Raw genomic sequence first — 26,725 nt, forward strand, 5'->3', positions numbered from 1 at the left:
CAAACACACTCAGGGAGGTTGAGATGCTGGGACTGGATGCCCTGGCTTTTCTGCCAGTGCCCCAAGAGCTGTGCCCATCACCATCCCTTGCATTTGTAGAGCATTGCAGCATCAGGCAGACCTGAATCCATACAACTCTGGGCTCCAGGGCTCTCAGGATCACCTCATTGTCCCCTGGGTGGACAGGATGGACAGTCCTGCGGGCAGCAGGTGGCTCAGAGCTCACATCCCCACTGGTGGGGGATGATGTGCCTCAGCCCCCTCTCCAGGAGTGCTCCAGTCCCCCAAGTTGAGGTAAATAAGTCCTTTAAATATAATGTTATTCCCCAAGAGGGAGATTCAGTGGTGAAAGCCAAAACCTGTCCTTTTCAGCACTGAAAAGCATTATTCCTTGCTCCTTGTCTCTCCATCCTGAGAGAGCCATGTAGAGAAGATCAGGCACAGCAGAGTTGTTCGGTGTCTGTCCAGTGCTGGTGATGGGGCAGATCTGCAGCAGTGCAGCCCCAGCAGAGCAGAGTTATCACCAGACAGGAGCAGCAACCCCTAATCTGGAGCCTGAAGTTCAAACATTTCATTTCTTGGCAAGAAATTCTCCAAATTGATCTCCAAGAATGACATCCAGCAGTTTCATGTGGATCCTTGGAGGGTTTGGAGATGATGGAGGATCCTCAGGTCGGAAAAGTTGTTGCACTGAGGCTCAGGCTGCTGGTTTGGAGTTGTCCCACATGGGATTCACCAAGCTGGGAGCCGGCAGGTGCTTCAGAGCTGTGCTCTCCTTGAGTAAATGGAGGAGCTGAACTATTGTGAGACTCTTTGTTGCTTAAAATCAGCCTGATTTCCTGCAATAGTTTGTGGGGGGAAAGGAATCTACAGAGGAAAAAAAACAACCAAAAGCTCAATGCCCACCCCGGAGATATGAGGGAGAGGGATGTTCTCAGAGATGTTGCTTCCAGAGGAATGTGCTTGGGCTCCATGCAGCCCGGGTGGCAATCCTGGTGATTTGAGGAGGACCCTGGGAAAACCAGGAGAAAGAGGAAAAAAGTCAACCTTTGTTTTCCTTTTTTTATTTTTTTCTGTTTGGCCCATGAGTTCACTTGAAGCCCAAAAATGAAGGGGCAGCCCTGTGGAGGGGGCCAGGACCTGGGTTCCCAGCGTGGGCTGCAGGTACTCAGGGGCAGAAGCATCCCCAACCATGGGACATGCAGCCAGAAGGAAAGGCTGCCTCAGCAATTCCTCAATAGCCATCCATTAAAGTCACAGATCCTTCAGCCATGCCACAGCAGGGGACCCACAGCTCCCGACCCTGTGTGACCCAGCACAAGCTGTTGGGAGTTATTCCAGGATACCAGTAACTGCAGGGATCCCATGGGATGCCTCAGCTCGCTGGTGTTTCACACAAAGCAAAAGGGACATTTCTTTGTTAAAAAAACCCCTCAAAACCAAACAAACCAGAAAGTACATTCTGCTCTCGGGCATTCTTCTGCTGGGGACAGGTATGTGTGGAATCCCGGCCGTGGAGCTTCCCCAGTCCCAGCTCCTCCCAGGGCTCTCGCAGTCACCAGGAATAAAAAACTCACGGACAGGTCGCGTTTGGCAAATATTTCCCAGGGGCTCGTGGGAGCTGCAGTGCCGTGGCGCCGGCACATGAGGGTGGTGATGCTCTTTCCAGCCCGTCATTAACGGGGGATGATGCGGGATGACGCTTCCTGGAGGGAAAGGATTTGCCGCCAGCTGGGGGGCGGCTCTGTGAGCCCTCCACGCAGATGGAGGTTGCTCAGCAAACCCTGGGGGGCTGAAGACTTCGCTGAAGCTCAGGAGATCCTGGGGGTGGCCAGTGTGTGGAAAGGACACGGGGGTGGGTTGGGACAGTGCAGTGATGGGAAGGTAAACCCCAAATTTGGGCTGTGTGAAACATGTGGGATGATCACCTCTGGGACACCACAAGTCTCTCTCAGTGGAACGCAGCTGTGAGAGGTTTTCTTCAAGGCATTTGTTTTAATTCTTGACTGCCTCTTCATTAAGGAGCAGAGCAAGGCCAGGGAGTATAGAAGGAAGGACCATGGGGTGGCCCAGGGGGCAGGAGACATCAGTGGGGTGAGCATCCCTAAGGGGAACCCCAAGGATGGATGTCACCAGCACAAGGGCTCAGCTGGACACCCAGCAAGTGGGGAGAAGGCTCTGGGGGCTGTGGGCACGAGGCTGCCATGGAGGGGACCCTGCTGGTGCACATCTGAGGAGTGATGTAGGAAGCAGAGAGCAGCACCCAGGAATAGATCTGCCAGGGGCTGAGGGCTCACAGAAACTGCAGGCGTTGGTGCTCTGTGCTCCTCGGCAGCACAGCCCCTCACCAGCACCCCAGGGTGGGAAACCCCAGCACAGAATTCAGCTGATGTCCTCAGGCCTGTGCTCAGCATCCCACGCTCAGAGTCCCTACCTTGCCATCTCCATGTCTGCCCATGGCATGCAATGAGTTTTCATAGCTTGGTTCCCTCTCGGGGAAAGCCATGTGTCCCAAAGGAGGGCAGCAGCTTTTAAAGCCAAAATGGAGTCTGGAAGCGACCTGCCAAAGCTGCTCATGGGAGGGATTGCCTGCAGGACCAGGATGTACCCTGTCACTTGTGTCAGCACATGGATGCACACACCGGTGCCCTGGAGCCTGCACCCATCCTGCAGCAGGCCCAATCCTGCTCTCAATACCAGCTCCTGGGGTTCAGCTCAGTATTGAGGGGCAGCACAGGCTTCTCTGCAAAACCCTCTCGAGGCTCTGGTGTTCACCGTGCAGACAGAGCACATCCGTGAAAGGGCTGCCAGCAACCCAGATCCAACAGGATCCGCTGCCCGCTCCAACCTGCTCATGCTGCGCTCTCTCGATGTGACATCTCAGCCACCCTGCAGGCTCTGAGTGGGGACAGGGACACCAGGAGCACCGAGAGGACACGGGGTGTGCTGTGCAGGGGCACACGTGCATATGTGGCACGTATGGGTGTTGGGCACCCACCGCCTGCCTGGTCCCCGCGGGGAGTGAGGACAGTGCAGAGGCACCTTCACAGTACCCGGTGTGTCGAGGCTGCTCTGAGCGCAGTGTCAGGCACCCACACAGGGATGCTTGAGCTGCAGAGCCCAAAGCCTTTCTAGCTTCATGCCCACCCCCTGACAGGGAAATACTGTGTGCCCCGAGGATAAGGAGCTGGATACATAACCCGGTGTCCAGGCTGCCATGGCTATACCAGCATTTCAGGAGTCAGCCGGTGCCTGGTCTGCCGCCTGCCTCTCCCCGGGCTCCGCGGCCACAGGAACCGGCGGAGGAGCCGGTTTCCTTATCGCCCTCCCGCAGTCACCCTCCGTTGCTCTCCCCTGTGGCTCCCGGCTCAGCCGCCCCCAGGTCACACCAGGGCTTGGCAGCGGCACGAGGGAAACGTGCATTGTGGCTGCCCACTGCGGCCCGGCTGGAGGAGAAAGCAAGGATTTCCTGGCCTGGAGCAAGTTCTTCCCGTCTCCTCCCAGCTGCCGAGTGCTTTGGGGCTGAGGGTAGGCTGTTCCCAATGGGCTTTGGATTAGGAGCCAGTTGCTACCCCTGCATGGAGCTGCTGCTCAATATGCAAGGAAGCAGCAGGTAAGCACTGAGCCAGGCACTTTGGTTGGCACCATCCTCGAGTGCCAAAACCTTCTCCCCAGCTCTGTCCTACCCATATGCAAAATCCCAGCTCCAGCAGAGCCTCTGGCCAGCATGGAGATATCCCTCTGGGTGCTTGTGCATCCTCATCCACAGTGTGCCACAGGGACAGGGGCAGTGGGGTGGCCTTGTGCTGCCTCACAGGGATTTTAGGAAGGGCAATTCATCCATTGCTATCCTCAGCCCAGTGCCATGGCAGGTCGATGCTGTGGGATTTGTGTCCCTGGGCCATAACCTGCAGCTCCCCACACAGAGCCAGGCAGCAGCAAACAGCCCGGGATGTCTTCCAAAGCTAAACACTCACTCGCAGACACCTGGAGAACGGGCTGTAAGAGCTCCAGCTGGGGACATGGCGTTGGGCAGCTCACGTACACGGCCACGGTTTTTCCTCCTCAAATGTCACCTCCTTCCTGCGGAGGGAGCAGCCGTGCCGAGGCAGGGGCAGCTGCTGGTTCCCACCCTCGGCAGCTCCTGCAGTCTCCGCTTCTCTTTCTCTGTGAACAGCCGTGCGGGCGATGCTGCAGCTTCCGCTGTGCCCCAACCACATGGAGACCTTTGCAGCAACTTCACCTGCCATTGGCTTTTTTAGGACAAGGAGCTGACTTCCTGCCATATTTCTGTGATTCGAAGTTTCCAGTCCAGGGGATGGCTGTAGCAGAAGGGCTGTCACTCATCTCCTGACCTGGAGATGCTCCTGGCCAGCACTTTGCCATCCTCTCCCTTGGCCTGTGCCCCAGGAATGGATTGATGATGGCACCATCCTGCCGCAGTGAAGGCTTTGCTGTGGCAGTCTGGTGATGCTCTCCACAGGGGGAGCAGGCAGACCCTGTGCAGCACCCAGCTCCCAGCTAAGCCCTTGGCTCCGGCTCTCTCCCAGTGGAGGTCTGGTTTCTGTCCTGCCGTCTGCTTGTCCTCCCTCGCTCTGAACAGTCCTCGTTTGTTTGGCTCTCGCTGCCGGCTGGGGCCGGGGCCACGTGCCTGGGCCGCCTGTGCACAACGGCTCCTTGTTCACCTCCTCCCTCCCCACTCGCTCCTTGCCTGCTTTAGCAATTATCCCAATTAGCTGTGCCCTCTCCTTGCTCCCCAGCTGCACCATGGACCCTCAACCCTCCTGCTCCACCGGGCAGCAGCGCTGCTGTCTGGAAGGGGCCACCTCTGGCTGGGGGGTGTGAGCACTGGGGCAGTGGCTTCCAGTTTCCCTGGTGGGAAAGAGTCTGGCTGTGCAGAATCCAGGTGTTTGTGGCCCATGCTGTGTCCCAGAGCTCTCTTCAAAACTCTTTGGTGCTGGAGGAGAATGAGGAAGCTATGCCCAGCCCTGCAGCTCCCGGGGTGCCAGCCCTGTGCCACTGGCATCTGCCTCTGTTCCTCTGCATCGCCCTGGTGGGTGCTGCCTGTCCTGCCCCAGACACGCAGTGTGCTTGCCCATCCTGCCTCACTCCTCAAGCACGTGGGTGCAGCCATATGGCTTCCTGGGAGCTGTGACCCACCGTGGCTGCACCATCCTCATTGTCCCACAGCCGCCGGCTCAGCAGAAGCCTGGGGCGGGCAGTTGAACTTTGCACCCACCAACACAGGGTGGGGCAGTGCAGGGGCCTTCCCGCAGTGGTTCCTGGCTGTGCTGTGTTTCAGAGCCACCTTCCCCCTGCCCTCCTGAGCCCATGGAGAAGCCAGGGCAGAATCCCTGAGAAGGGCCTGGGCATCCCTGTCAGCAGAGCCTAGTGAGAGGAGCTGCATTATTCTTGCATCCTGGCAGGGGCTTGTACATCCCCCCAGACCAGAAATCCAGGGCAGGCAAATCCCTGTATCTTCTGCGTTGGCCACAGCCAGCCCTTCCTGTGGTCACAGCAGCATGGCAGCAACATGGGCAGCACCCTGGCAGCTCCTGCCAGCATTCCCATGCTGCAGCCATGTGGGGACACAGCACTTTGGCAGGGGCACCATCAGGCAGGGCCAGCACTGGGGCTGCCACTCCCGGGATGGCTCCGAGTGCCCTGCCCATGCTGACAGCAGCCCCGGGCTCTGGGGGTTTGATCTTTACCGCTCTAGCCGGCCTGTCTGCTTCCATTTGTGTCTGCTGAGGGAGGGATGCGAGTGCAGGGCTGGTGCAGGCTGGCAGCTCTGTGCTGGCACGCAGGCAGCCGCCGGGCAGGCAGCCCCTGCGCTGGTACAGAGCCTCCTCCGCAGCTCTGCCGGCCCCAAACCTCGCATGTAGAGCAGGATCCTGCAGAAAGCCAGGGCTGGGGGAGCCATGGCAGGTGGGGGCCTCCAAGAGACCCCGTCTACCTTGCTGGGGGACAGCCTTCAGTCTCGAGCCTGCACCCAAAACTGTGCCTTCTTCCCCACCTATAGGACCATGAGGGCTCCAGAGCATCTGGGGGGCTGTGTGGGTACTTGCTGCCCTGCACAGCTTCCCCTTCCCCCCCAAACACACACGTGCCCCCAGCAGAGAGGGACATGGCTCACATTGGCCCAGGTTTCTCTGGTTACCCCTCCCTGTCCTGGGGACACAGTACAGTCCCTGATGGCACCCTCACAGCTCCCACAGCAGTCCAGGCATGCTGAGTCCCCTCCCAGGCTGGAGCCCTGGTTTCTGTTACATGAAAGAACCTCACCTCACCATGTCTCACTGGGGATGGAGCTGGTGTGACCACTTGCTTCCCCACAGACTGCACAGCAGCACCAGGTTGCTGCAACGCCTTTGTTCCCGAGGGTCCCCTTCCAGCCAAGGCACTGGGCAGGGGGTCCTCTCTGGAGAGACCAGAGTGGAAAGACAGATCATGAGGTCCTCAGTAGTGACCCAGATGGCTCCTGGCACCAAACATATTGGCCCAGGCCCTTGGAGAACTGAAGAAATCAGGGAGAAGAAAGGTGATGGAAACCCCAAGGCCAGATGATGCTGTCAGCCCACGGGAGGCAGCCCCTCCCGGGGACCCTCTGCCACAGGCTCTACACGGCCCCCAGCTTCCTCTCAGGGCGGTGCTGGGGAGTTCACCGGCTCCTGCAATTCCTCATGCCTGCTCCACACCTCCCCCCGATACATCCCATCCCCAGGTTTGTGAGCCACCCCTCTTCCCCTAGCTGCTCAGAGCAAGTGTTGGCTCAGTTTCCTGAGCTCAAAGCACAGCATCAGTGCCTGTTCTGGCAGCCCCACTGTGCCCCACAACCACTGATCAGGAGCCATGCCAGGACAGCTCCCAGCCCTGCACCCACACAGCTCCCCAGGGAAGGTTACAGGCATGCAGGGAAAACAAAATCCTCAGTTCAATGCTCAAATTCACCCAACTGACCCAGAAATGCAACTGTGGTGCTCCAGACAAGAGCATTGGTTGCCCAAGCTGAGCAGAAGGGGTGGCAGGAGACCCAGGGACTGTTGCCAGCTACTGGGAGCAGGGATGGGGGAGCACATCGTCCCCCCAGGTCCTGCCGGGAGCCCCTGGACAGTAGGATCCCACAATCTGCAAGCATGGCCACAGCCTCGTGTGTGGGGCTGCATCCAAAGCAAGGGGGACAGGGGACAGGAGCCAGGCAGGACTCGGTGGGTCCCATCCACTGCCTTGAGGGAAGTTTTCCTGCAAAAGCTGAAATTACACTGCAAAAACAAATCGCTACTTCAGTCTGGGCTGCTCTCCGGAGCAGTGTCCCGGCCGAGGCAGCAGCCGGGAGGGAGGAGCAGGATCTTGTGCCCCTCGTGCCCCGTGCCAGGACCACCCCGCCCCACCGGCGCGGGGCTGCTGTGCCGCCGCCTCCTCCCCGACCCACTTCGTGCCCTGGCGCGGCTTCCAGGCGAGCAGCGCTGTCAGCGAACACGCACAGGCAGCGCCGGGCTCTGCCAGGGAGCCAGCAAAGCAAACGCTAAATGTCACCACAATTACGAGGCGCTCCCGCAGCCCCAGCGTCGCCGGCACAGGAGCTGCTCCACCAGCCCTGCATCCGCGCAGGAGGGATGGGAGAGCGGCCCTACCCGGCTCTGGCACATGCTCTGGTTTCTTCTGAGCCTCAAATCCCTCGGGCTCTGTTAAACCCGGCATCAGCTGGGCTGCATGAGCAGGGGGAAGGTTTCTGCAAAGCTGCCATTTTTATTTCTGAGCCAGCTCTGTCCTGTTTTGCTTGGGCACAAAGTGTTTTCTAAAGGAAGTGGGTCTTCCTTGCACCCTCTCACCCCTGAAATGTGGCTCTGGGGCTTTGTGGTCACCCCCTGCCTAGGCCAGCAGCTCCTGGGAGGCTCCAGACCTCCCTGTCAGCCCCCAGTGGCACTGCAGGACAGGGAGGGAGTTTCTGATGTGACTCTGCTGCTGTGGGATCACCAACAAGGCATGAAATCCTCCTTTCCCAAGGAGTCCATGGGACTGTGCATACACAGGGCTAGGTAAGATGCAACTCCAGATGAAGAAGGGGGCTCTGATGGGCACAGCCCACTTACCCTATGAGGACTGTGGCTGGTCCCACTCCACCAGTCCAAGCCCCTGGTCAGAGCGTGGCCAGCATGTGGCTCTGGACCTCATGCAGGGCAGCTTTGAACATCTCCAAGGATGGAGATCTCACCACCTCTCTGTGCCCTACTCTTCAACCCTCACAGTGAAAAACTTTTTGCTGTTTAGCTATAGGGAAATACAGCTGGAATTTCCCATATCCTGGCTTGTGGCTTTAGAACCTCATTCTCTCACTCCTCTCAGGAGATAACTGTGGAAAGCAATAAATTTTCCATGAGTGTTTTTTCCTGGCAGCTGAGAAACCCCAGGTCTGCAGGCAGGGAGCTGCTGGGGAGGGGAATGAAGGTCACCACATCCAAGGAGAGGGGAGGTGGTCCCTCTGACCCTGCTGCCTTGATCACCCTCCTCCTCCTCCCCCCTGCTCTCCCGCTTGGTGCAACACCAGCAAGGTGGGCACCCACTTCACACCAAGGGCTCACAGAAGTGGCCACAGTATTAATCACTAAACTAATGGAACCACTAATGGTAAAAATAATGATTATACCCCTTGCAATCTATTGGGGCTTTAGGAACATCTGTAACCTTCAAGCTGACTAGAGTACCATGGTGTGTCAGGGTGTTCATAATTCCCAGAATCTCGAGGTTTGTATGTGGTAGGCTTTAGACACTTTGGGGATCTCCTGAGCACCATTTTTCTCATGGTGGAGTTTCCGTAGACAGCTGTAAGCCTAGAAACTACTACATCCAGCCCCCTACCAGTGTGTTAGGACTGTGCTGCAAGAGCATCAATGGCCAGGTCCTGACCACCAGCAACCCACACACTGCTTCAAACAGCAACCAGAGAACCAGCTCTGCAGCAGCTGTGGCATCTTCCACCAACCAGCTGACAACAAGCGCCTCTGCTGGTTTCTTGGCAGATATTTTAATAGCATCCTTCCCTCAAAATGGTGTTTGCTTTGCCTGGGCAAGCTGCACAGACAGCTCCTGTGTTGGTTTTGGTGGAGCAGCTTGGCAGATGAGAGCTGCCATGCTTTCCTCTTCTGCTGGGGTCTGCGCTGGGCTGCTGATACCACGTCACACAGGCCTGGAGGGCCTCAGCCTGGGACAGAGATGATCGTGGCACTTGGGGTTCCTTCTCCTGATGTTTTTCCCTGGGAAGGAGAGAGTTCTGAGGGGATGGAGCACAAAGGATGAAAATGTGGAGCATGGGCATTGCAGCCACCTCTCCTAGCCACCCCACCGCCCCAGGCTGGGCTGTCCCTCCGGCGCCAGTGCCGGTGCTGCCCCGCAAGGACCTGCTGGTAAAGCTGCTCTCTGGAAAGCTGAGGATGAGCTCATTTTTTTGTTGGTGAATTATCTATGTGATAAGTGATTCACCAGTGCAAAACAAGATTGATGTGAGAAACAGGCTGGATTTTGGAAAGAGCTGTTTTTGTGTGCAGGACCCGGACAAAGGAACTCAGTAAGGAGAGCAGCAAGGAGTAAATAAAGGTGATGTGGGCCACTGCAAAGGGCACTCCAGGAGCTGCCAGGAGCACAGATAGCGTGGATGGGATCTGGGATGGGGGGCACACACGGGGCTGTCAGCTCACTGGGGTTGAGTGGAAAACAAAGACACGGGTGTCGTCACAGCACAGAGTCAACACTGACCAAGGACAGGGCCGTCCTGTCAGAAGAGGTCCTTCCCTGCAGGCATTATAAATCCAAAGGGCAATAAAATCCTGAGCATACAGCTGGATGACTGAGTAGATGATGGCTGATGCAGATGGTGAGGAAGAAATTTAGGGTCAAATGACTTTCTGGCATCATCGTTCATCTCAGTAGGGACTAGCCAGTGGTGTTACAGTTCCCAGCACACCTCTAAAGCAAAGGTTCAGAACTGATCCATTTGTGACATTGGGAATGTACGAGTTTGGCAGAAAGAAACTGTGGTTTTATGCAGGGTGGTCCCAAGACCAACATAATTACAATAATAACCTCTTGATTACAAACAACAAAACAATCATTTGAGACGCATGAAGTGAACCCACAGGCAAAGATACTCTGGTGTGTCTGCCCAAGGACCTGAGGACAGCAGGTACACTAGAACTGAGGAGCTCCCTCTGAACCCAAAGGCATGCTTGACCTGCTGAGAAGGTCTCTGAAAATGGTAAAATACATCAGTGCCACTTGTAAAAGCACAGAGAGGATGCCATATCACATCAGCACAGCTCAGAAGGCATTCTAAGGATATTCACATGCAGCCAAAATATGTACATTTATGTTAACACACAGTACAATAGATTTTTATAAAAGATAATGCTGCATATATGTGTACATGACAAAGTTAGGTGTTATATCCAGGAACAAGAGACAAGACCCAAAGAAAAATGTTAGAGCTTGACCACAGAGGCTGAGATTTGGTAGGGATATCACTCAAGTCCACAGCCATCCAGGCCCAGACAGAGATGAAGGGTCTGGGGTTTAAAGGATGAGATTATTTTCAGTTTGGGTAGAAAGCAGAGATATTGGTGAATGAACTCAGCAGAGAAAAGGGAAAGCTCTGCATCGAGCATACAAAGCAGAGGCAGAGCCATTGGGGCAACAGGAGGATCCCAGCACCTTGGCACAAACACACTCTTATTCAGCAGAAAAGATGCCCGATGTAATTTATGATTATTTTTAAATAGAGCTGTTACTTAACTCATGAAGTAGCAGCATAATAACACCGTGTAGCTGGGTCAGCACGGGGATGCCATATGAATTAATAACAGAAAATGGCTCGTGCTCACTCACTTCCTGCAATTTCCTTTGCTCAGTGAGCTCAAGCATAATATATTAGCTCTTGCTGTCTGCATCCAGGCACGTTAGCAGGGAAGTCAGGAAAAACTGACACAGGGAGGATAGGGAAGATTAAGGGAATCCCTGTTTAGCAGTGTTAGGGTACGAGACAGCAGCAGCCTCACAGATTTGGGCAGGTGAGCAGATCAAAGAATGGCACTTAGAGGGACTAGAGGCAAAGTCGTTAGAAAATCCCTTATCCAGGGAGAGAAACTTGAGGATTAAAAACACAACCAGTAAACGCTATCAACAAGTAAACATGGATTTCCAGGCAGAGGCAGCTGGTGGGTGACACTGCATGGTCTCAGGGGTACCACACTCTGGGGTTGGTCCAGCCTGAGGATGAAGTACAGCTGAGTCCTCAGGACACCGGGGCACTGCTCTGCCCACGTGGCTTTGGTCATCTCTGCCAGGCCAGGCACATGGGTGAGACTTTTAGCATCCTTGCCTGGGTGAGCAGATCATCTCAGGGCTGCATAAGGCCCAATAGAGCTGTGAAATATGTGAAGTCCAGTTTTTGTGTTCATCCCACTGATGGAGGGGCCAGGGGACAGCGATGGTGTGAGCACAGTGTGGGTGTGAGGTCAGGGCACAGCCCCAGGATGACACAGACCCCTTGTTGGCTGGGTCGTCGCTGCAATGGGGATGGAGGGTCAGCAAGCAGGTCTGGGCAGGGTAACCTTCAGGCCTCAAAATCCAGGCAAAATCCTGAAGGAGTATAAAAAGCTTGAAAATGGCAGTGGGTGACATGAGCAGGGAAACTCCAGCAGCACCCAGACAAGCCCAGTGAGTGCCCACCAGCACCCTGCCCCAGCCAAGGTGGGATAGAGGGATGGAGCAGGTTTGGATTCTGGTACCCATGTGCCTGGGTTGCTGTCACCGGGGGGTTTGGCTGTGAGCTTTGGGTCCGGGGATGGGACATGGGGGGCTCTATGTGGGGCTGCCTGCTCATTTTGGCTGCCTGACTGGGGACTCCCCGTGCTGGAGGCAATCACATTAGGGGGAGAGGGCAGCCTGGCCTCTAATATCTGCCAGGGCATGGCAGGAGAGAGGAAACACAGACCAGGAGTCACTCTCCCAGGGCACCTGTCCCCAGCCTACAGGCTCATGTCTGCCTGTGCCACTGATGGGGGTCAAACCAGCAAGGTTTGACCAAGCCAGCTCACCATGACAGTGAGCAATGCTCCCCAGTGCTCTGATGGACCTGACACCGCTGCTGGGATACAGGGCTGGTGTGACCCCCCACCCACCACTCTGAGCCCACCAACTCCCCATGGACCAGCGAGACCCTGTGCCTGGCTGCCCCGGAGCTCAGCCAGGCCTGGGGGGCTGTCAGGGGAGCTCCTCTGCTCTGGTCCTGTGGGGGTGGCCGCGGGTCCCCTGGGACACGGTGGGGTGCACGGCTGATTCGACAGCGGGGAAAAAGCGGTGGTGGGGGTATTCCTGGCGGTCCGGCCTCTCCCCAGCCCGGGGGCTGCAGAGGCTGCTGGGGGGGGCCCACTCCCCGGTGTTGTCCCAGAGCCGCGGCCCCGGAGCAACATCGCCCGCTCCCATCGCCGCGGAGCCGCTTCCAGCGGTGCTGGATGCTGAGTCACCGCGGGCCCCTCGGAGCGACTCGCGGGGGCCCGGCCGGCGGCGGCGGGGGAAGGAGCGGGGCCGCGGAAGGGGGGGTGGGTGCGGGGAAGAGAGGGGTGCGGGGAAAGATGGGGGTGTGCGGGACAAGGGGGGATGTGCGGGACAAGGGGGTATGTGCGGGGAGAGGGGCGTGTGGGGCAGATGAGGTGTTGTGGGGAGGGTGCGGGGCAAAGGGGAGTGCGGGGAGGGGAAGGGGGTGCGGAGAGGTGGGGGTGCGGGGCGGGGAGGGGGGTGTGCGGGGCGTCAGGCGCTGCGGCCGGCGGGCCCCGGCGCTGCTGAGCGAGAGAAATGTGAGGCGGCTGCACCACTGCGGCGGCACTGCGGGCGGCGGCGGGAGCGCGCAGCAGCGCCCGCGCCGCCGGGCCCCGGGGACGGTGGGCACGGAGCCGCCGCTGCCTGCCCGCTGCTGCCTGCACCTGCCGAGGGGCACCGGGGGGAGGACCGGGGTCAGCCCCCCGCAGCCTGCGCTGCCCAACGGGGGTGTTGCATCAGCCCCGCGCCGAGCCGGGGTCCACGGCCGGGGGCGGCGGGGGGAGCCGGGGGAGGGGGCGAAGGGCCCCCCCCGGAGCGGCAGCGGCGCTACTGCCGCCTCCCTCGGCCTCCGGTCCCCGCGGAGCATCCGGAGGAGCCCGGCGCCGCCAGCCCGGCCTCTGTGCCCGGTGCCCTCGCCGCGCCGCCGCGGCCGCGGCCGGAGCGGGCGGTGGGGCCGGGGGGAGCGGGGCGGGGGGCGGCCCGGCCGGCGGGGACCGTCCGTGTGGAGCCGCGCCTCGGACCCGCCGGCATCCCCGGGGAGCCGCGCCTGGCCGGGGCAGCGCCGCATCCCTCTGCCTTTCAGATAACCTCCGCCGCTCGGGCCTGCGGACCCGCACCGGGCACCGAGCGGGGGCTGCCGGCTGAACCGGGACCCCCCGCCCGGGGCCAGCGCAGGTAACGGCGGGCAGCGACCGGGGGGGTCACCGTGCGGGCGTGCGGGACTGCACGTGTGTGTGTGTGTGTGTGTGTGTGTGTGTGTGTGTGTGTGTGTGTGTGTGTGCGCGCGCGCCTCGGGCTGCACATGTGTGTGTGTGTGTGAGTGTGTGTGTGTGTGTGTGTGTGTGTGCGCGCATCGGGCTGCACACGTGTGTGTGTGTGTGTGTGTGTGTGTGTGTGTGTGTGTGTGTGTGTGCGCGTGCCCCGGGCTGCACGTGTGTGTGTGGGTGAGTGTGCATGTGCGGGGCTGCACATGTGTGTGTGTGAGTGTGTGCGTGTGCGGGGTGCACTTGTGTGTGCACATGCATGTGCACCGCGGGGCTGCGAGTGTGGGGCTGGGGACTGCGGTGGGAGGTCGGGGGAGGAGGGGGCTGCTGCATGTCGTGTGGGGGGGTGCTGGGGAGAGCTGTGTCACCATAGAAGTGATGGGGCTATGGGGTACACTGGGGGGCTGAGTCACCCCAGAAGTGCTGAGGATGTCACCCAAAAGGGTGATGGGGTGTGGGGTACAGCAGGGGGCTGTGTCACCCCATGGGTGATGGGAATGCAGAGTACATCAGGGGGCTGTGTTGCCCCAGGGATGATGAGGGTGTAGGCTATGTCACGGAGGCTGTGTTGCCCCATGGGTGATGGGGTGCAGGCTCTGTTGTGGGGGCTGTGTTGCCCCACCGGTGGTGGGGTGCAGGGTATGGTGGGGGGATTGCGTTGCCGCAGGGTGATGGGGATGTGGGGTACAGTGGAGGACTGTATTTCACCCCAGGGGTGATGGGGTGCAGAGTGCTGCACCAGGGCTGTGTGTGGAGGGGTGTGACAGCAGGAGCGTGGGAACGTGGTGACAGTGCGTGGCACTGCTGACCACCTGGATCGCTGTGCCCGTGGGTGCTGTGGGTGAGTGTCTGTGAGAGCTGCAGGCAGAGCCCCCGGGGCTGCTGCTGTCTGCGGAGCAGGGGGGAGGAATATATGGCAGTTGTGGGGTGCAGGGTGAGAGGTGCAGTATGTGGGCCCATAATGGGGGATGCAGGACGTGAGGCCTCCCTCCTCAGGGCCAGATGCTTGCAGGACCCCGGTGCTGCCAGGGCATGTTCCCTGGGACACCTCGACTGGGGTTTGGCAGGGATCCAGCCCCCCCCCAGCTCTCAGGCACTTGGGGTTGAACCTCCATGGCCTTTCTTCATCCCCAAAGGCTCCTGCTGCAACCAGATGGCCCCCTCGGGCCCCCTCTGCCAGGCCTGGCAGTGCTCAGCAGGAGCAGGCATCCCTCTAACAGGATTTGCCGTGTGATGGAGGAAAGCGCCTTCGCCCTTCTCGGAGGAGAGCTGGGCTGGCACAGGGACTGCTGAGGGAGAAAATGGCCACGGGCTGGGTGCCTGCTCCCCATCTCCTGCCCCCAAATTTGGACTGTCCTTTCCAGAAGCCCTGGGACAAGGGCAGGGAGATGGGAAGGGGGAGAGGAAGCTGGAGGAAGGGATAATAGCAGGGACAGATCAGGAGCAAGCGATGGAGGTAAAAATAGATCCACTGAGCAGAGGAGGGGCTAAACGTGAGAGAAAATCCTGAGCAGAGGCAGGTCGGTGGAGGAGCCCCTTCAGGAGGGGCCCTGCGTCCCAGTGGGACACGGGGGGACCTGCCCTCCCATCCCCAGGGCAGAGGGGGGTTCCAGGACCCCACACTCGGGGCCACTGAGAGGATGCCTGTGGGGAAATACCTGCCTGCTCCCATTTCCGCAGCCCAAGCACACGGGCAGATGGACAGGACCTGCAGGGCTCGGTTGCCAAATTGCTGGGATGCAGGCAGGCAGGCAGGCATCCCGGGGGAGTGCTGGCAGCCGGTACATCCCTGAAGAGCCTTGGATCCAACCCTCTCTCGCTTTTCATTTCCAGCAAGCAAGAAGCTGAGCTGGAGACAGAGGTACCAGGGACGGAGGGGACAAGGTGCCTGGTGGCCTCACAGCAGCCAAGGTGAGCTGCCCTCCGGCAGGGGATGCACCCTGAGACCCTGCCCTGTGGGAGCTGCCGGTGACGTTAAGTGGGAGAGCGGAGAAGTCAGAGCAAAGGAATTTGCAAACACATTCCTCAGCGCCACAAGGATCCCACCGAGAGTAAACAGGAATAAAGGCTGGGCTGGGGCAAACTGAGAGCTGCCTCTGGTTCCTGTGAGACCCTCCCTGGATTTACCTGCCCTGGGCAGTGCCCAGCATCACCATCCCCAGATTACTGTTCCTGACTGCAACTGATCCGGCGGGAAGTGCTAGTGAAGGCGAAGAGGAGGGCTGCTGTGTGACTGAGGAGGGCTGCTGAGTGACTACCAATGTCACCATAACATCCCAGAGAGGCTACAGGGAGACGATGCTTTGATCGCTCGCCCAAGAGCATCCTGCAAGGCAGGCAAGATGCTACTCTGAGCCCTGCCTTCCCCTGCCTGCCCTGGCCTCGCACCTGGCACCCTCAGGGCTGGCTGGAGAAGAGGGGCGTGGGGCCCGCTGGTGCTGCCCCATGTCCCCAGGATGCTCTCCCGCGCCAGCAGCTGCTCCCCGTGCTTCTGCTCCGCTGCCAGACCGAGACTGAAAGCTCAGCAGGCTGCCAGCATGTTTTAGCCTCATGCAGGCGTCCCTTGGAGACCCCAGAGCAGTGGACAGTAATGTGAAAACGATACTCATGTCGTGTCTGAAAGGGCAACAGGTCATCATTAAAATGGAGGCGATGAAAATCATCCACCCGGAGAAGTTTTCAGAGCTGCAGGCGTCGCAGCCACGCTACACACCGGCCCCACGCCGTGAGCCGCCCCTCGTGGCCAAGCGTGCGTGGCCCTCCGAGTCCGAGATCATCGTCAACCAGGCGTGCGGGGACATCCCCGCCCTGGATGCCACCCCTGGCCCCCTGCCGCTGCCCCGGACTCCCCCCCTGCCACGGCGAGAGCGCGGGTACCAGAGCCAGCGGAAGGGTAGCTCCGAGGTCTGCTACCACCGGCAGCCCCCGTCGGACGAGGTGATCGTCAACCAGTACGTGCTGCACCCCTCGACGCCCTGCGAGCCCCTGGAGTGCCCCACCTGCGGCCACATGTACAACTTCACCAACAAGCGGCCCCGCATCCTCTCCTGCCTGCACTCAGTGTGCGAGGAGTGCCTGCAGATCCTCTACGAGTCCTGCCCCAAGTACAAGTTCATCTCCTGCCCCACCTGCAAGAGGGAGACCGTCCTCTTCACCGACTATGGGCTGGCAGCGCTGGCTGTCAACACCAGTATCCTGAACAGACTGCCGGCCGAGGCCCTGGCCACCAACCCTGTCCAGTGGAGCAGTGACACCGACCGCAGCTGCTACCAGACCTTCCGCCAGTACTGTGGGGCCGCCTGCACCTGCCACATCCGGAACCCGCTGTCCTCCTGCACCATCATGTGAGCCCTGCGCCCCTGCCCGCACCTCCTGGCACACAGCGGGTGGGAGAGCTCGGCGCAGCACCACGACTGGTCCCCGGTCCCCTCTTTGCCAGTGGCGCAGCCAGGGAAAGCTCTGACACTTGCCACAGCCAAGGACGTGGGACCAGCGTCCTTGCTGGCACTGTCAGGAAGTGACGGGGATGCTGGGACCTGGCAGCAGCCCTCAACACACCGGTAGTGCCCAGGGCGAGGGACACTGGGATGGGGAGCACATCTACCAGCACATCCAGGGGCTCCAGCTCCCCCTGGCTCTGCAGTGGGTGTCCCTGCTGTGCATCGAGCACCTCGCCGTGCTCCTTCCCCAGGCGCCTCTCCCTCCTCTCTCCTCGGCTCTCCCGAGAGTGGACGCTGGGTCCCATCTGGGGTGACACCCTCCCCATCGCCCCACGGCTGGCAGCAGCAGCACAAGGAGCCCTGGAGGTGCACGATGCCACCCTCCCAGCACAGGAAGTGAGGACAGGTCCCCAGCTGCCCCCTCCTCCCCCCGTCTCTGTAAGTTATTTGCCAAAGCTTTCATCTCAGTGGCCACGCCGCCAAGCGCCGAGTCTCAGTAGCCACGCCAAGCCACTGCACCGGCCCCTCGGATGCCAGCAGACACGCGGCCCGTTTCCTCCACAGGCGCTTGAGGAAAGCTCCACTTTGTCCTCGTTTTGGAGGATTCTTGTTTTTTCCCCATCCATCCCCAGCCACCCCATCCCAGGCCATTATGTGTTCACAAAGGCATTGAGCTGTGCCCGTTCTCTGCTGCTCCACCTGGGACCCACACTGATGCCCTGTGGGATGGCTCCTCGGGGTGGCATGGGGTCCGGTACCCCAAATTGCTGGGTCCAGTGAGGGGATTTGGCTGGGCAGGGGGACTAAGGTCTGGCTCCTGCCCACAGTCCCTTCCCTGGAGCAGCAACTCTGATGTGACCCCTGTGCGGAGGGGCTGGCAGGGCAGCAGCCCCCTGTGCACAGTCTTGCTTTCTCCAGAGCATCCAGAGGAGTAAGTTTGCTGCCAAAAAAGCAAAAAAAAATAAAGAAAAAGCCATAATTTGTGGGTGCTCCCATGGGGCTGAGCACCACAACCCGGCACACCAGGGGCACATGCCAGCCAGCCCCAGAGCACCAGGGCTGAGTGAGCCAGAGGGGTCCCAGAACCCTGCATCCTGGAGGAAAGCAGCCCCTGGCACTGGCCAAAGCTCAGCATCCACCCAGGGAGAGGGGTCAGACCATCCCCCTGCCCGCCCCGACGGAGCGGGCCTTGCTGCCAGCACAGCCCCGGGACCACCCCCTCGTGCAGAACGGGGCCGGTACTGTCTCTGTGTTGCTCTGCCAATGCCTCCCGCTGCTGGTTGTGACCATGATCATGTTTTATACCCGGCCTTGTTCTGACCCCCATCAGTCTCCCCAATAAAGATTATATTGGAACGAACAGCGAGTCAGAGTCTCGGGGCAGCGTCGCTGCGGGCAGCAGTGGGGGACATACCAAGATGCTGCACCCTGGCCCTATTCCATCTCGGGCAAGCTGGGGGAGATACCCAGGGTTAGGGTTTTCCCCTGGGCCGACACCTCTTCCTCAAACCTGGCTCTCGGCTCTGGTGCAGTCGTGTCCCCTCCCTGCCCAGTTCCTGGTCCCACTGCACGTGGATGGGCACTCTGGGGGACCCTGCCCACCTTGGCGAGTGGTCCCCAGCCACACCAAGGGCTCTCAAACACCTACTGGATGTCCCTTTCTCCCTGAGTGATGTGGGATACCCGGGCGAGGGTGTGCCAGGTGGCACATGGTGTCGGAGGGAGCCGGGCAGGGACACGGGCAGTGCTGGGCTGTCTCAGCCCCTCTCTGGGGGCACACAGGGACTGCCCTGGGGGTTGCTGTGCACCCAGCAGCACTGGCCAATGGCATCGGTGGGGAACACCTGCTGCCTGCCCCCAGTCGACCCAGGGGTCACCAGGATGGCAGCTCCCCATCTGGAAGAGGCAGGAATTTGCAGCAGGAGCAGCTGGGAGGACACTCCCAGGACACAGCGGTTCCCCAAGGTGTGAGCTGAGCACACGGGCTGGTGTGTGCATGTGCATGTGCACGCTGGAGGCTGTGTGTGTGTGCACAGTGAGGGTCTCTGTGCAGGCACAGCCCCACTGGCCCAGTACTGGGCCCCGAATTTCCCTTCTCCAGGAGCAGCAACTCTTGCTATGGGCCACGGAGGAGCAGCTGCTTCCAAAGCACCAGCACGTCCCACAGCCCCCACCCCAGTGGGTGCAGAGGGTATGGGGTGGCTGCAGACCCCTTGTCCTTGGTTGATGGTTCCCATCCCAGGGGGGTTTCTATGCCTGGAAAACAAAACCACATCCCAGTCCACAGCTGCTGAATTGCAGCATCAATAATGCAGCTGGTGCCATCCCCCTCCCCGAGCACACTGCTACCTGTCTCTCTGTCCCTGCAACCACATGCCCATCCTGCACCCACATTCCTACCATCCTTCATGGATGTGGGGGGCATATGCAGCCCTGGCACAGTGCAGGTGTCTCCTGGTGGTCACAGCAACATCCCAGTGAGTCTGATGTGGCTACTTGGAGAAGCTGGGGCAGCCCCACATCTGGAATATGCATCTGCCTCACCCCAAAGGCTCATCCCGAACCCAGGATAAATGTCTCCAACACCCCAAAGGCTCATATCGAATCCAGGCTGAGCATCTCTGTCCCCAAAGACACAGAAGCAGTGGGCCATCCAGGGCAGAGGTGGCAGCAATTTTGCCCTCAAAGCTGGAATTTGCCCTTTCTGTTACATAAGGATGAAGGGTATAGCATGTCCTTCCCCACCCTCGTGGCACCTCTTGGGCACAGAGTAAATTTAAAACTGCTAATTTAATTTTGAGTTGCAATTAAGGAAGAAATGGGGCTTTTCTGGAGCAAGTGCTGGCCGAGAGCCCATTTCTCCAGCCCTATTAACCTCGAATAAGCACTCAGTGGAGGAGAGGCCATGTGTGCTGTGAGGGATAGGGACATGGGGCAGTGCCAGCCCTCAGGTCACAGCTGCAGGTGAATTAAAAGTCTTTCAAAGTCACATCCCAAGCCTTTGAATGCTCCCATGACCACACTGAGCTTCGTGCCTCTAAAAAGGGTTTTCATAGAGCTCCAAGTCCCTCTAGCTGCTTAAGCATGGACAGGACATCACTCCAGGAGCAGGTTTGGCCATGTGTGAGTAAAGATGCCCCCAAAATATTCCCAGATGAACTAGTTACAAAATCTCCTCATCGTTGTAACATCTGTCCCAGGCTGGGATGAAGCTCTGGGCTCTCCCAGTGTCCAGTTTGGCCCGTAATGGGAGAGGGGACTTGGGGGGTCACATTGCTCCTGGGGATGACTCTTTCCCAAATGTCCTCAGATGTGGGAAGGGCCAGGCTCATGCTCTGGCATGGGTTCAGGGGATGATGTTTCACAACCATTCTCCCCAAAGCTCAAGAAGTGTTTGGACAATGCTCTCAGGCACCTGGTGTGATTCTTAGGGTGTTCTGCACAGGGCCAGGAGTTGGGACTCGATGACCCTGATGGGTCCCTTCCAACTCAGCATATTCTGTGATTTTATGAAAACCAGCTCCTGCAGCCTGCCTGGTTGGTGCCGGGGGTCACAGGGCTGGGGTAGCTCTGCTCCTGCAGGTGATCATGGTGGCAACCCTGGGCACTGCTGAGGCCAGTCCCCAGGCACATGGTCCCACCAGCCCCATCCTGCCCCAGAGGCTGCACAACAGGAGCAGTTCCCCACGGACACAGGCAGCGGGAGGATCCGGCCCCAGCGCGGGGCCAGAGCTGTGCAGGGCAATGTGGCACCAGCGGGTCGGGCTGGAAGGAGGTGGTTGGAGCACCAGGGCTGTGCTTTCTTTGGGGACATGCAGCCTCAAACCCCAACTCAGGGCAGTCACACACCCAAAACCGCTGTTTCAGCAGAGAGGAAGCTGCCTGCAACAGCGTGTGCCAGCACCCAGCTTTCACAATGGGGTGCAACCCCACAGTGAGAGGATAATGGGCGGTGGCACAGAGCCCGAGAGGCTGTGACAGATCCCCAGGGCAGTGCTGGCCCTGTGGATGGGGAGGGACTGATGAGCTCAGGGTTTCTTGGGGTCAAATCCAGGTGAGGTCTGCCCACAATCACAGGCACACACTCCTGCTCACTGTCCAGCTCCACATCCAAGGTCGGATTCTGGTACAGGACTTGCCCCCAGCGACTCACCATGCCAGCCCTGTGGCTGCTGGCCCTCTGGTCATGCTCTCACAGGTACAGGATGGGGACATATCCCCAGTGTGGGGGGCTGAGTGAAAAGGGGGATGCTGCTGCTGGTTGTGGTGCAATAGGGATGGGGATGCCTCTGGACTGCGTTGGGTGGGGCCCCTGACATCCCAACCCCCTGACCCCCAACCTCCTGACCCCTGGCCCCCAGCCCTTGGCTGCCCAGGCAGGTCAGACCGGGTACACTCAGGGCATGCACGAGGCTGGGAGCACTGCCAACGTCCCCACGGCCCCCCCCGCACAGCCAGGACCCGAGGGGGACACGCCGGGCTCCAGTGGGAGGAGCCAGGATAGAGGTCTGGCCCCAGAGAGTTGGCAGGTCCCTGCAGGGATGGGGACAGCCTCGTCACTGGTCTAGGGACATCATGTCACCCCGGTGCCAGCACCTGGGGGATGTGATTGGGGTGCAATGGGGTGTCAGGGTATTGCGGGAGGAGACAGTGAGGGCTGCGAGTGGAGAGATGGGGTGGATCTGGGGGACGGTGTTGGAGTCCATGGTGAGGGGGCAGAGGGGTTGGGGAGCTGCAGTGAGGCAATGGGGGGCAGCAGTGAAGAGCTGGGGGGCAGGTGAGGAGGTGGGTGAGGGTTGCACGGGGCTGCATGTGGTAAGATGGGGGCTGGGGGCTGCAGGGGGTGTGCACAGGGACGCAGGGTGCTGGGGGAGGCACAGTGTTTCATGGGGTGCCAGGGGACAGCAGGGCATCAGAGGGTGCCCGTGTGGGGTTGTGTGAGGGGCATTGGGGGGGGCTGTGCCCTGGGTCAGCCCCGTGGGCCCCAGCCCTGCTCCCCTGGTGCAGCACCCGCATGCTGCCATCTCGGAGTGCTAAATATAACCCAGTTCCTGGGAGCAGACACTGCAGCATCACCCTCGGGGTCCATCCTGCACCACAGCCCCCCAGGGACCCCTCCCCGGGGCAATGGAGGTGCCCTTCAGTGCTCAGCACCTTGAGGTGTGGGCAGTGGTGAAGGGAGGGTGCATCGTGCTCTGCGCGTCCCGGTGGGGCAGCTCTGGCCTGGTTCACCCACACACCCATCACACCCCCCATGCAATGTAGAGCAGGGACACGTGCAGGGTCCCACGTAGTGACAGGGTCCCCCCAGGTGTTTGAGCCTCCCCTCCCTGCAGGCTCCATCCAGTCAAAAATGCCCCCAGCCAGGGCTGAGCTGGCTCCTGATGGAGCTGCTCCACTTGGTATAAATAAATATTCCTTGGTGCCACAGGGGCTGGGGGTGACCCACCTGCCTGTGCCTCCTGGCCTGACCTGTTTTGGGGTGCCCGGCTCTCATCCCGTGCCTCGGCACTTTGCCAGAGCAACTCATGGCAGCGCTGACGCCGGGAGTGGCACGAGTCCCCTTGCAAAGCCCAAGCCCAAATCTCTGCCCCCACAGGCACAAGGACATGTGTCCCATGGGCACAAGGACACATGTTTCCTGCGTGGGCAGGGCAGTGCTCACTCCTCACTGATCTGGTTCCCTGGGCAGGAGGAAGGGGAAGGGGATGGGGGTTGCTGTGTGGTCCCCCACAGTCACAGGCCTGGGGAGGTGCCCACGGTGTGTTTCCAGGGGAGAAGGGCAAAGCTGGGACATGTGGATGGTTGCACAAGTCCGGCATGGCTGGGCAGGAGGACAGGGAACAGCAGTATCACCAGCCCCTCAGCAGGGATGGGCAGGTGGGGATGGAGAGGGGTGACAGCATAGGGGATTGATTTGCACAGGGTCTGTGCAGAGCCTTGGCAGGGCACCCAGAGAAGGCCAGCAGTGATAAATACAGAGCAGCACATCCCAGGCTGTGACCACGGGTGCCAGCACCCCCCAAAAGGTATCCTAGGGGGATCTCGAGGGTCTGACAACTCCCTGCCACCCACTACCAGCCCAAAGGTGGCTGAAAGCCTGGAGTCATCCCCATCCCTGTCCCCTCAGGGTACAGGTGCCCCCAAGGAGTGTCAAGGAGCAAGGGTGCAGAGGAGCTGCACTGTGACTTGGGCACTGCCTGGCTAGGACAGGGCCCCCATCTGAGCCCAGCTGCCCAGCCAGAGGCAGAGCCCAGACCCTGCTCAGCCCTGGGACACTCCTGCTCCATGGCAGCCATGGGCAGGTCCCATGTGGGCATGGCCCCAGTGCCGCTCACCACAGGCTCCTCTACCACGTGTTGCAGGAACAGTGTTTGCTCTCTTATCTGCCTGAAGGGCACGGCCTGAGCACGGGCTGGCACGGCACGACAGGGGCCGGGTGGGGTGGGCACCCTTCTCAGGGTGGCTGGGGATCACTGGCTGTGCCCGTCCCCTCCTTGTGTCACCACTGGGCCCCAAGGGGACAATGCTCAGCCTGGACCAAGCACTGAACTCAGCTGGACATGGCTGTGGTACAAATGCAGGTTGTATTTCCAATCCATGCTGGGGAATCCCAAGCTGTCTGTCATGGGCGTGGGTGGCACAGCCCACGGCACAGCCCATGGCACAGTCCTGCTCTGCCTGCAGAGCCCCTCTGGTTCCCAGCCCTGTGCCAGGGATGTCCCCAGTGCAGGAAGGGGTCCCACTCCATCCGCCCCTTGCTGCTCCAGTGCTGTGTCTCCTGGTGCCCCATGGGGCATAGGTGCTGTCCAGCTCCGGGGTTGCCTCCCTTGGCTGTCTGCTCCAGCTCCTCCGCTGCCTCAACCACTCCAGGCTCACCGGCAGCGCCAGGTCAGGGTCACAGTCCTGCTCGCAGCTGGCACCACAGCCCAACTGCAGCCCCGAGGCAGAGCAGGAGCAGGGCGCCTCTCCCTGCACACAGTTCGGCCTGGGGGCACCAACCCAGTGCTATTTATCGAGGATGAGGAAGAGAATCACCATGAGGACGATGGGGAGGAAGATGAGGAGCAGGCTGAGCATCTCTGCCGCCAGCAGCAGCGCCAGGAGCAGGAGGTAGCAGCAGCGGCAGCGGCGCTCCAGCCGCGCCAGCCCGTGGATGATGCAGGGCGGGTACCGGACGCAGGGCAGGCACCCGAACATGCGGCTGGTGTGGAAGCGCACCTGGAAGCGATGCTCGAGGGCACCGGCCAGGCCGGGACGCCGGGGTGGCAGGGCGGGGGGTCGGGGGGTGGCCAGGGTGCCGGGGGAGCTGGGCTGGGCGTGCAGCAGGAGCAGCTCCTCTTGCAGCTTGCAGATCTCCCACTCCAGCATGGGCGTCTTCTGGCGGCAGATGGGGCAGCGCACGCGGCCGAACTCGGTGCCGGCGGCCGTGTCCATGATGGCGCGCAGGCAGGCGCGGCACAGCCCGTGGCTGCAGTTCAGCAGGGTCGGTTTGTGCCGCTGGTCGTCGTAGGGCTCTGTGCAGATGGGGCACTCGTCCTCACTGCCCGCCAGCACGCGGCACGGCTCCGCTGCCGCCGCCATCTCATCGCTCAACATCCCTTCTTCCTTGCCAAAGAGGCTCAGGATGGAGCTGGAGGCGCTTTCCATGCTGGGAGACACCCCCCACGGCGCTGGGCTCTCCCTGTGGGGCGGGATGGGGCTGGTGGTGGTGGCAGCAGGAGGGTCCTGCCCTGCAGGTGGCTCGTCATGCCCAGGCAGGAGCGGCTCCGTTGCATCCTCCGCTGGCGGTGGGTTCCAGTGTCCCCAGGCAGCAGCAGACGCCTCTCCACAGAGTTGGGGTGGCTCCCCAGGGTCCTCCGGCCCCACAGTCTCGCTCTCACCCCGCTGCCTGGCACAGCCTTCCCCACCAGCCGTCTGCACAGACCGGGGTCCAGGCTCTGCCTCCTCACCTGCTGCTGCCTCCATGAGGACAGCAGCTCCAAGGCCACCCCCCTCACCCCCCGAGGCCCCTTGGGGCTGGGTGTAGGACGTGGGTGCTGCTCCAGGGCAGCAGGCAGCCTTCAGCACGGCTGCCAGAAGGGTTTGGAGGCAGCAGCATGTGCACGGAGTCCCACCATCCCTCTGGCGCAGCTTGGGGCGCCCTCCCAGACCAAAGGGTCAGGAGCCTTCGAAGCAGGGTGTACCCCCATCATCCTCACCGACAGAACACCCCAAGAGGGGCATCACCATGAGCATCCAACAGCCTCTTCTTCCTCCTCCTCCTTTTCCTCCTCCCCAGCACCAACACAGTCCTGACCCGCCACGGTCCGGCGGAGAGGACGCGCTGGGCGCTGCCGGGCGCTGCCTGCTCTGGCAGGAGGGGTGCAGGCGTGGCGGGCACCCGCACAGGCAGCTGCCTCCTGCTGCGGGCCAGGCAGGGCTGGAGCAGAGCCTGGCTCTAACCAGTCTGGTTTGTCAGCTTCTGGAAGCGGCTCAAATGCAGCAGCCCGGGGCAGGAAGCCATGCCCGCGCCAATCAGCTCCCGCCGGAGCCGGGGAGGAGCCGGGCCCACGGCCGCCTCTTCGCCTTGCCCAACACAAATGGAGCCACCTCTGCGGCCAGTGCTCCCCACACCCCTGCCCCTGGGCATGGCAGCATGGGCCCCTCCAGTACAGCCCCCAGCTCAGAGACCAGCACAGCCTCCCAGCACTGCTCCTGTGCTCAGCCAGCACAGCCCCCCAGCACAAGCCCTGTGTTCCCCCAGCGCTGTCTCCCTGCTCAGAGACAGTACAGCCCCCCAGCACGGTGCTGTCTCTGGGCCATGGGGACACTCAGTCCAGCCAGGGGCTGCAAGTGCAAGAGCTCCTCAGGGTAAAGCAGAGGGGTGGGGAGCCCCAAAATCACCCTGTTCCCCCTCTCTGTGGTGTCACAGTTTGAGCAATGCCCTGGAGCTCTGCTCACCCCTGCAAGACCCCATGACTCGGAGCATGGGAGGGTGGCTGGGTCACAGCTGTAGTGTGGCATCACTGTCTCCTCCTGTCCCAGCCTGCTCCCAGGGACTGTCCCTGGCTGATTCATGCCCTGGGTCCTAATTGCTATTTACATGGTGGCACCCAGTTTGCTGAACTGGGGGAGGAAGGTGGTGGCACTGGTCCCACTGGGACATTGGCAGGGCCAGGAGGGTGCACAACCCCAAGGCTGCAGGGAAAGGGCTGGAAGCAGTTCCCAGGATGGGGTGGAGGACGGATGCAGCAGAGCAAGGAAGGCAATATCACCAGGAGCTGGCACACAGAGCTCAGACCTCAGCATTAAGCAGGCTCAGGATGATGAACGGGCAGCAGAGACAGAGGGATCGAGGCTTCCTCCTGTGCCTGTCCCTGCTGGCCTTGGCCACTGGAGACAGGGGGAACAGGTCTGTCCAGGCAGCCTCCTCCTGCAGCAAACGCTAGTGACTAATGCCAGGGTGGAGAGACTCCCATGCAACAGTTCACTTCCTCTGGGCCCTACCTCAAACAGTGGCCACTGCCATTGCTGTGGCTCCAGCAATGCCCAGCAGTGCTGCCCACCCTTCATGGAGACCCCCGGGGCTGGAGGCCCTGGGACAGCAGATCAGCCAGCAGCATCCCCCCAGAGACCCCTGACCTCTGCTCCAGCAGGGACTGGGCTCCAGCCCCCCAGGAGACAGCCCCCTCCCACCCACCCTGGCCCTGCTGCCATCAGGTAAGGGCT

At 60.6% G+C, this 26,725-nt stretch overlaps 1 protein-coding gene across 1 annotated transcript; it reads left to right on the forward strand.

Annotated features, from left to right (window-relative positions):
- The first annotated feature begins 12,866 nt into the window (after positions 1 to 12,866).
- On the forward strand, positions 12,867 to 18,374 carry RNF208 (ring finger protein 208). Its single transcript, XM_032708593.1, has 2 exons — positions 12,867 to 13,485; positions 15,408 to 18,374. The coding sequence occupies exon 2, from the start codon at positions 16,125 to 16,127 to the stop codon at positions 16,920 to 16,922; it is 798 nt and encodes a 265-aa protein (XP_032564484.1). The 5' UTR covers positions 12,867 to 13,485; positions 15,408 to 16,124; the 3' UTR covers positions 16,923 to 18,374.
- Positions 18,375 to 26,725: the final 8,351 nt, after the last annotated feature.

Source organism: Chiroxiphia lanceolata, chromosome 21, assembly GCF_009829145.1.
Source record: "Chiroxiphia lanceolata isolate bChiLan1 chromosome 21, bChiLan1.pri, whole genome shotgun sequence".
In the NCBI taxonomy this organism is placed as follows: Eukaryota; Metazoa; Chordata; class Aves; order Passeriformes; family Pipridae; genus Chiroxiphia; species Chiroxiphia lanceolata.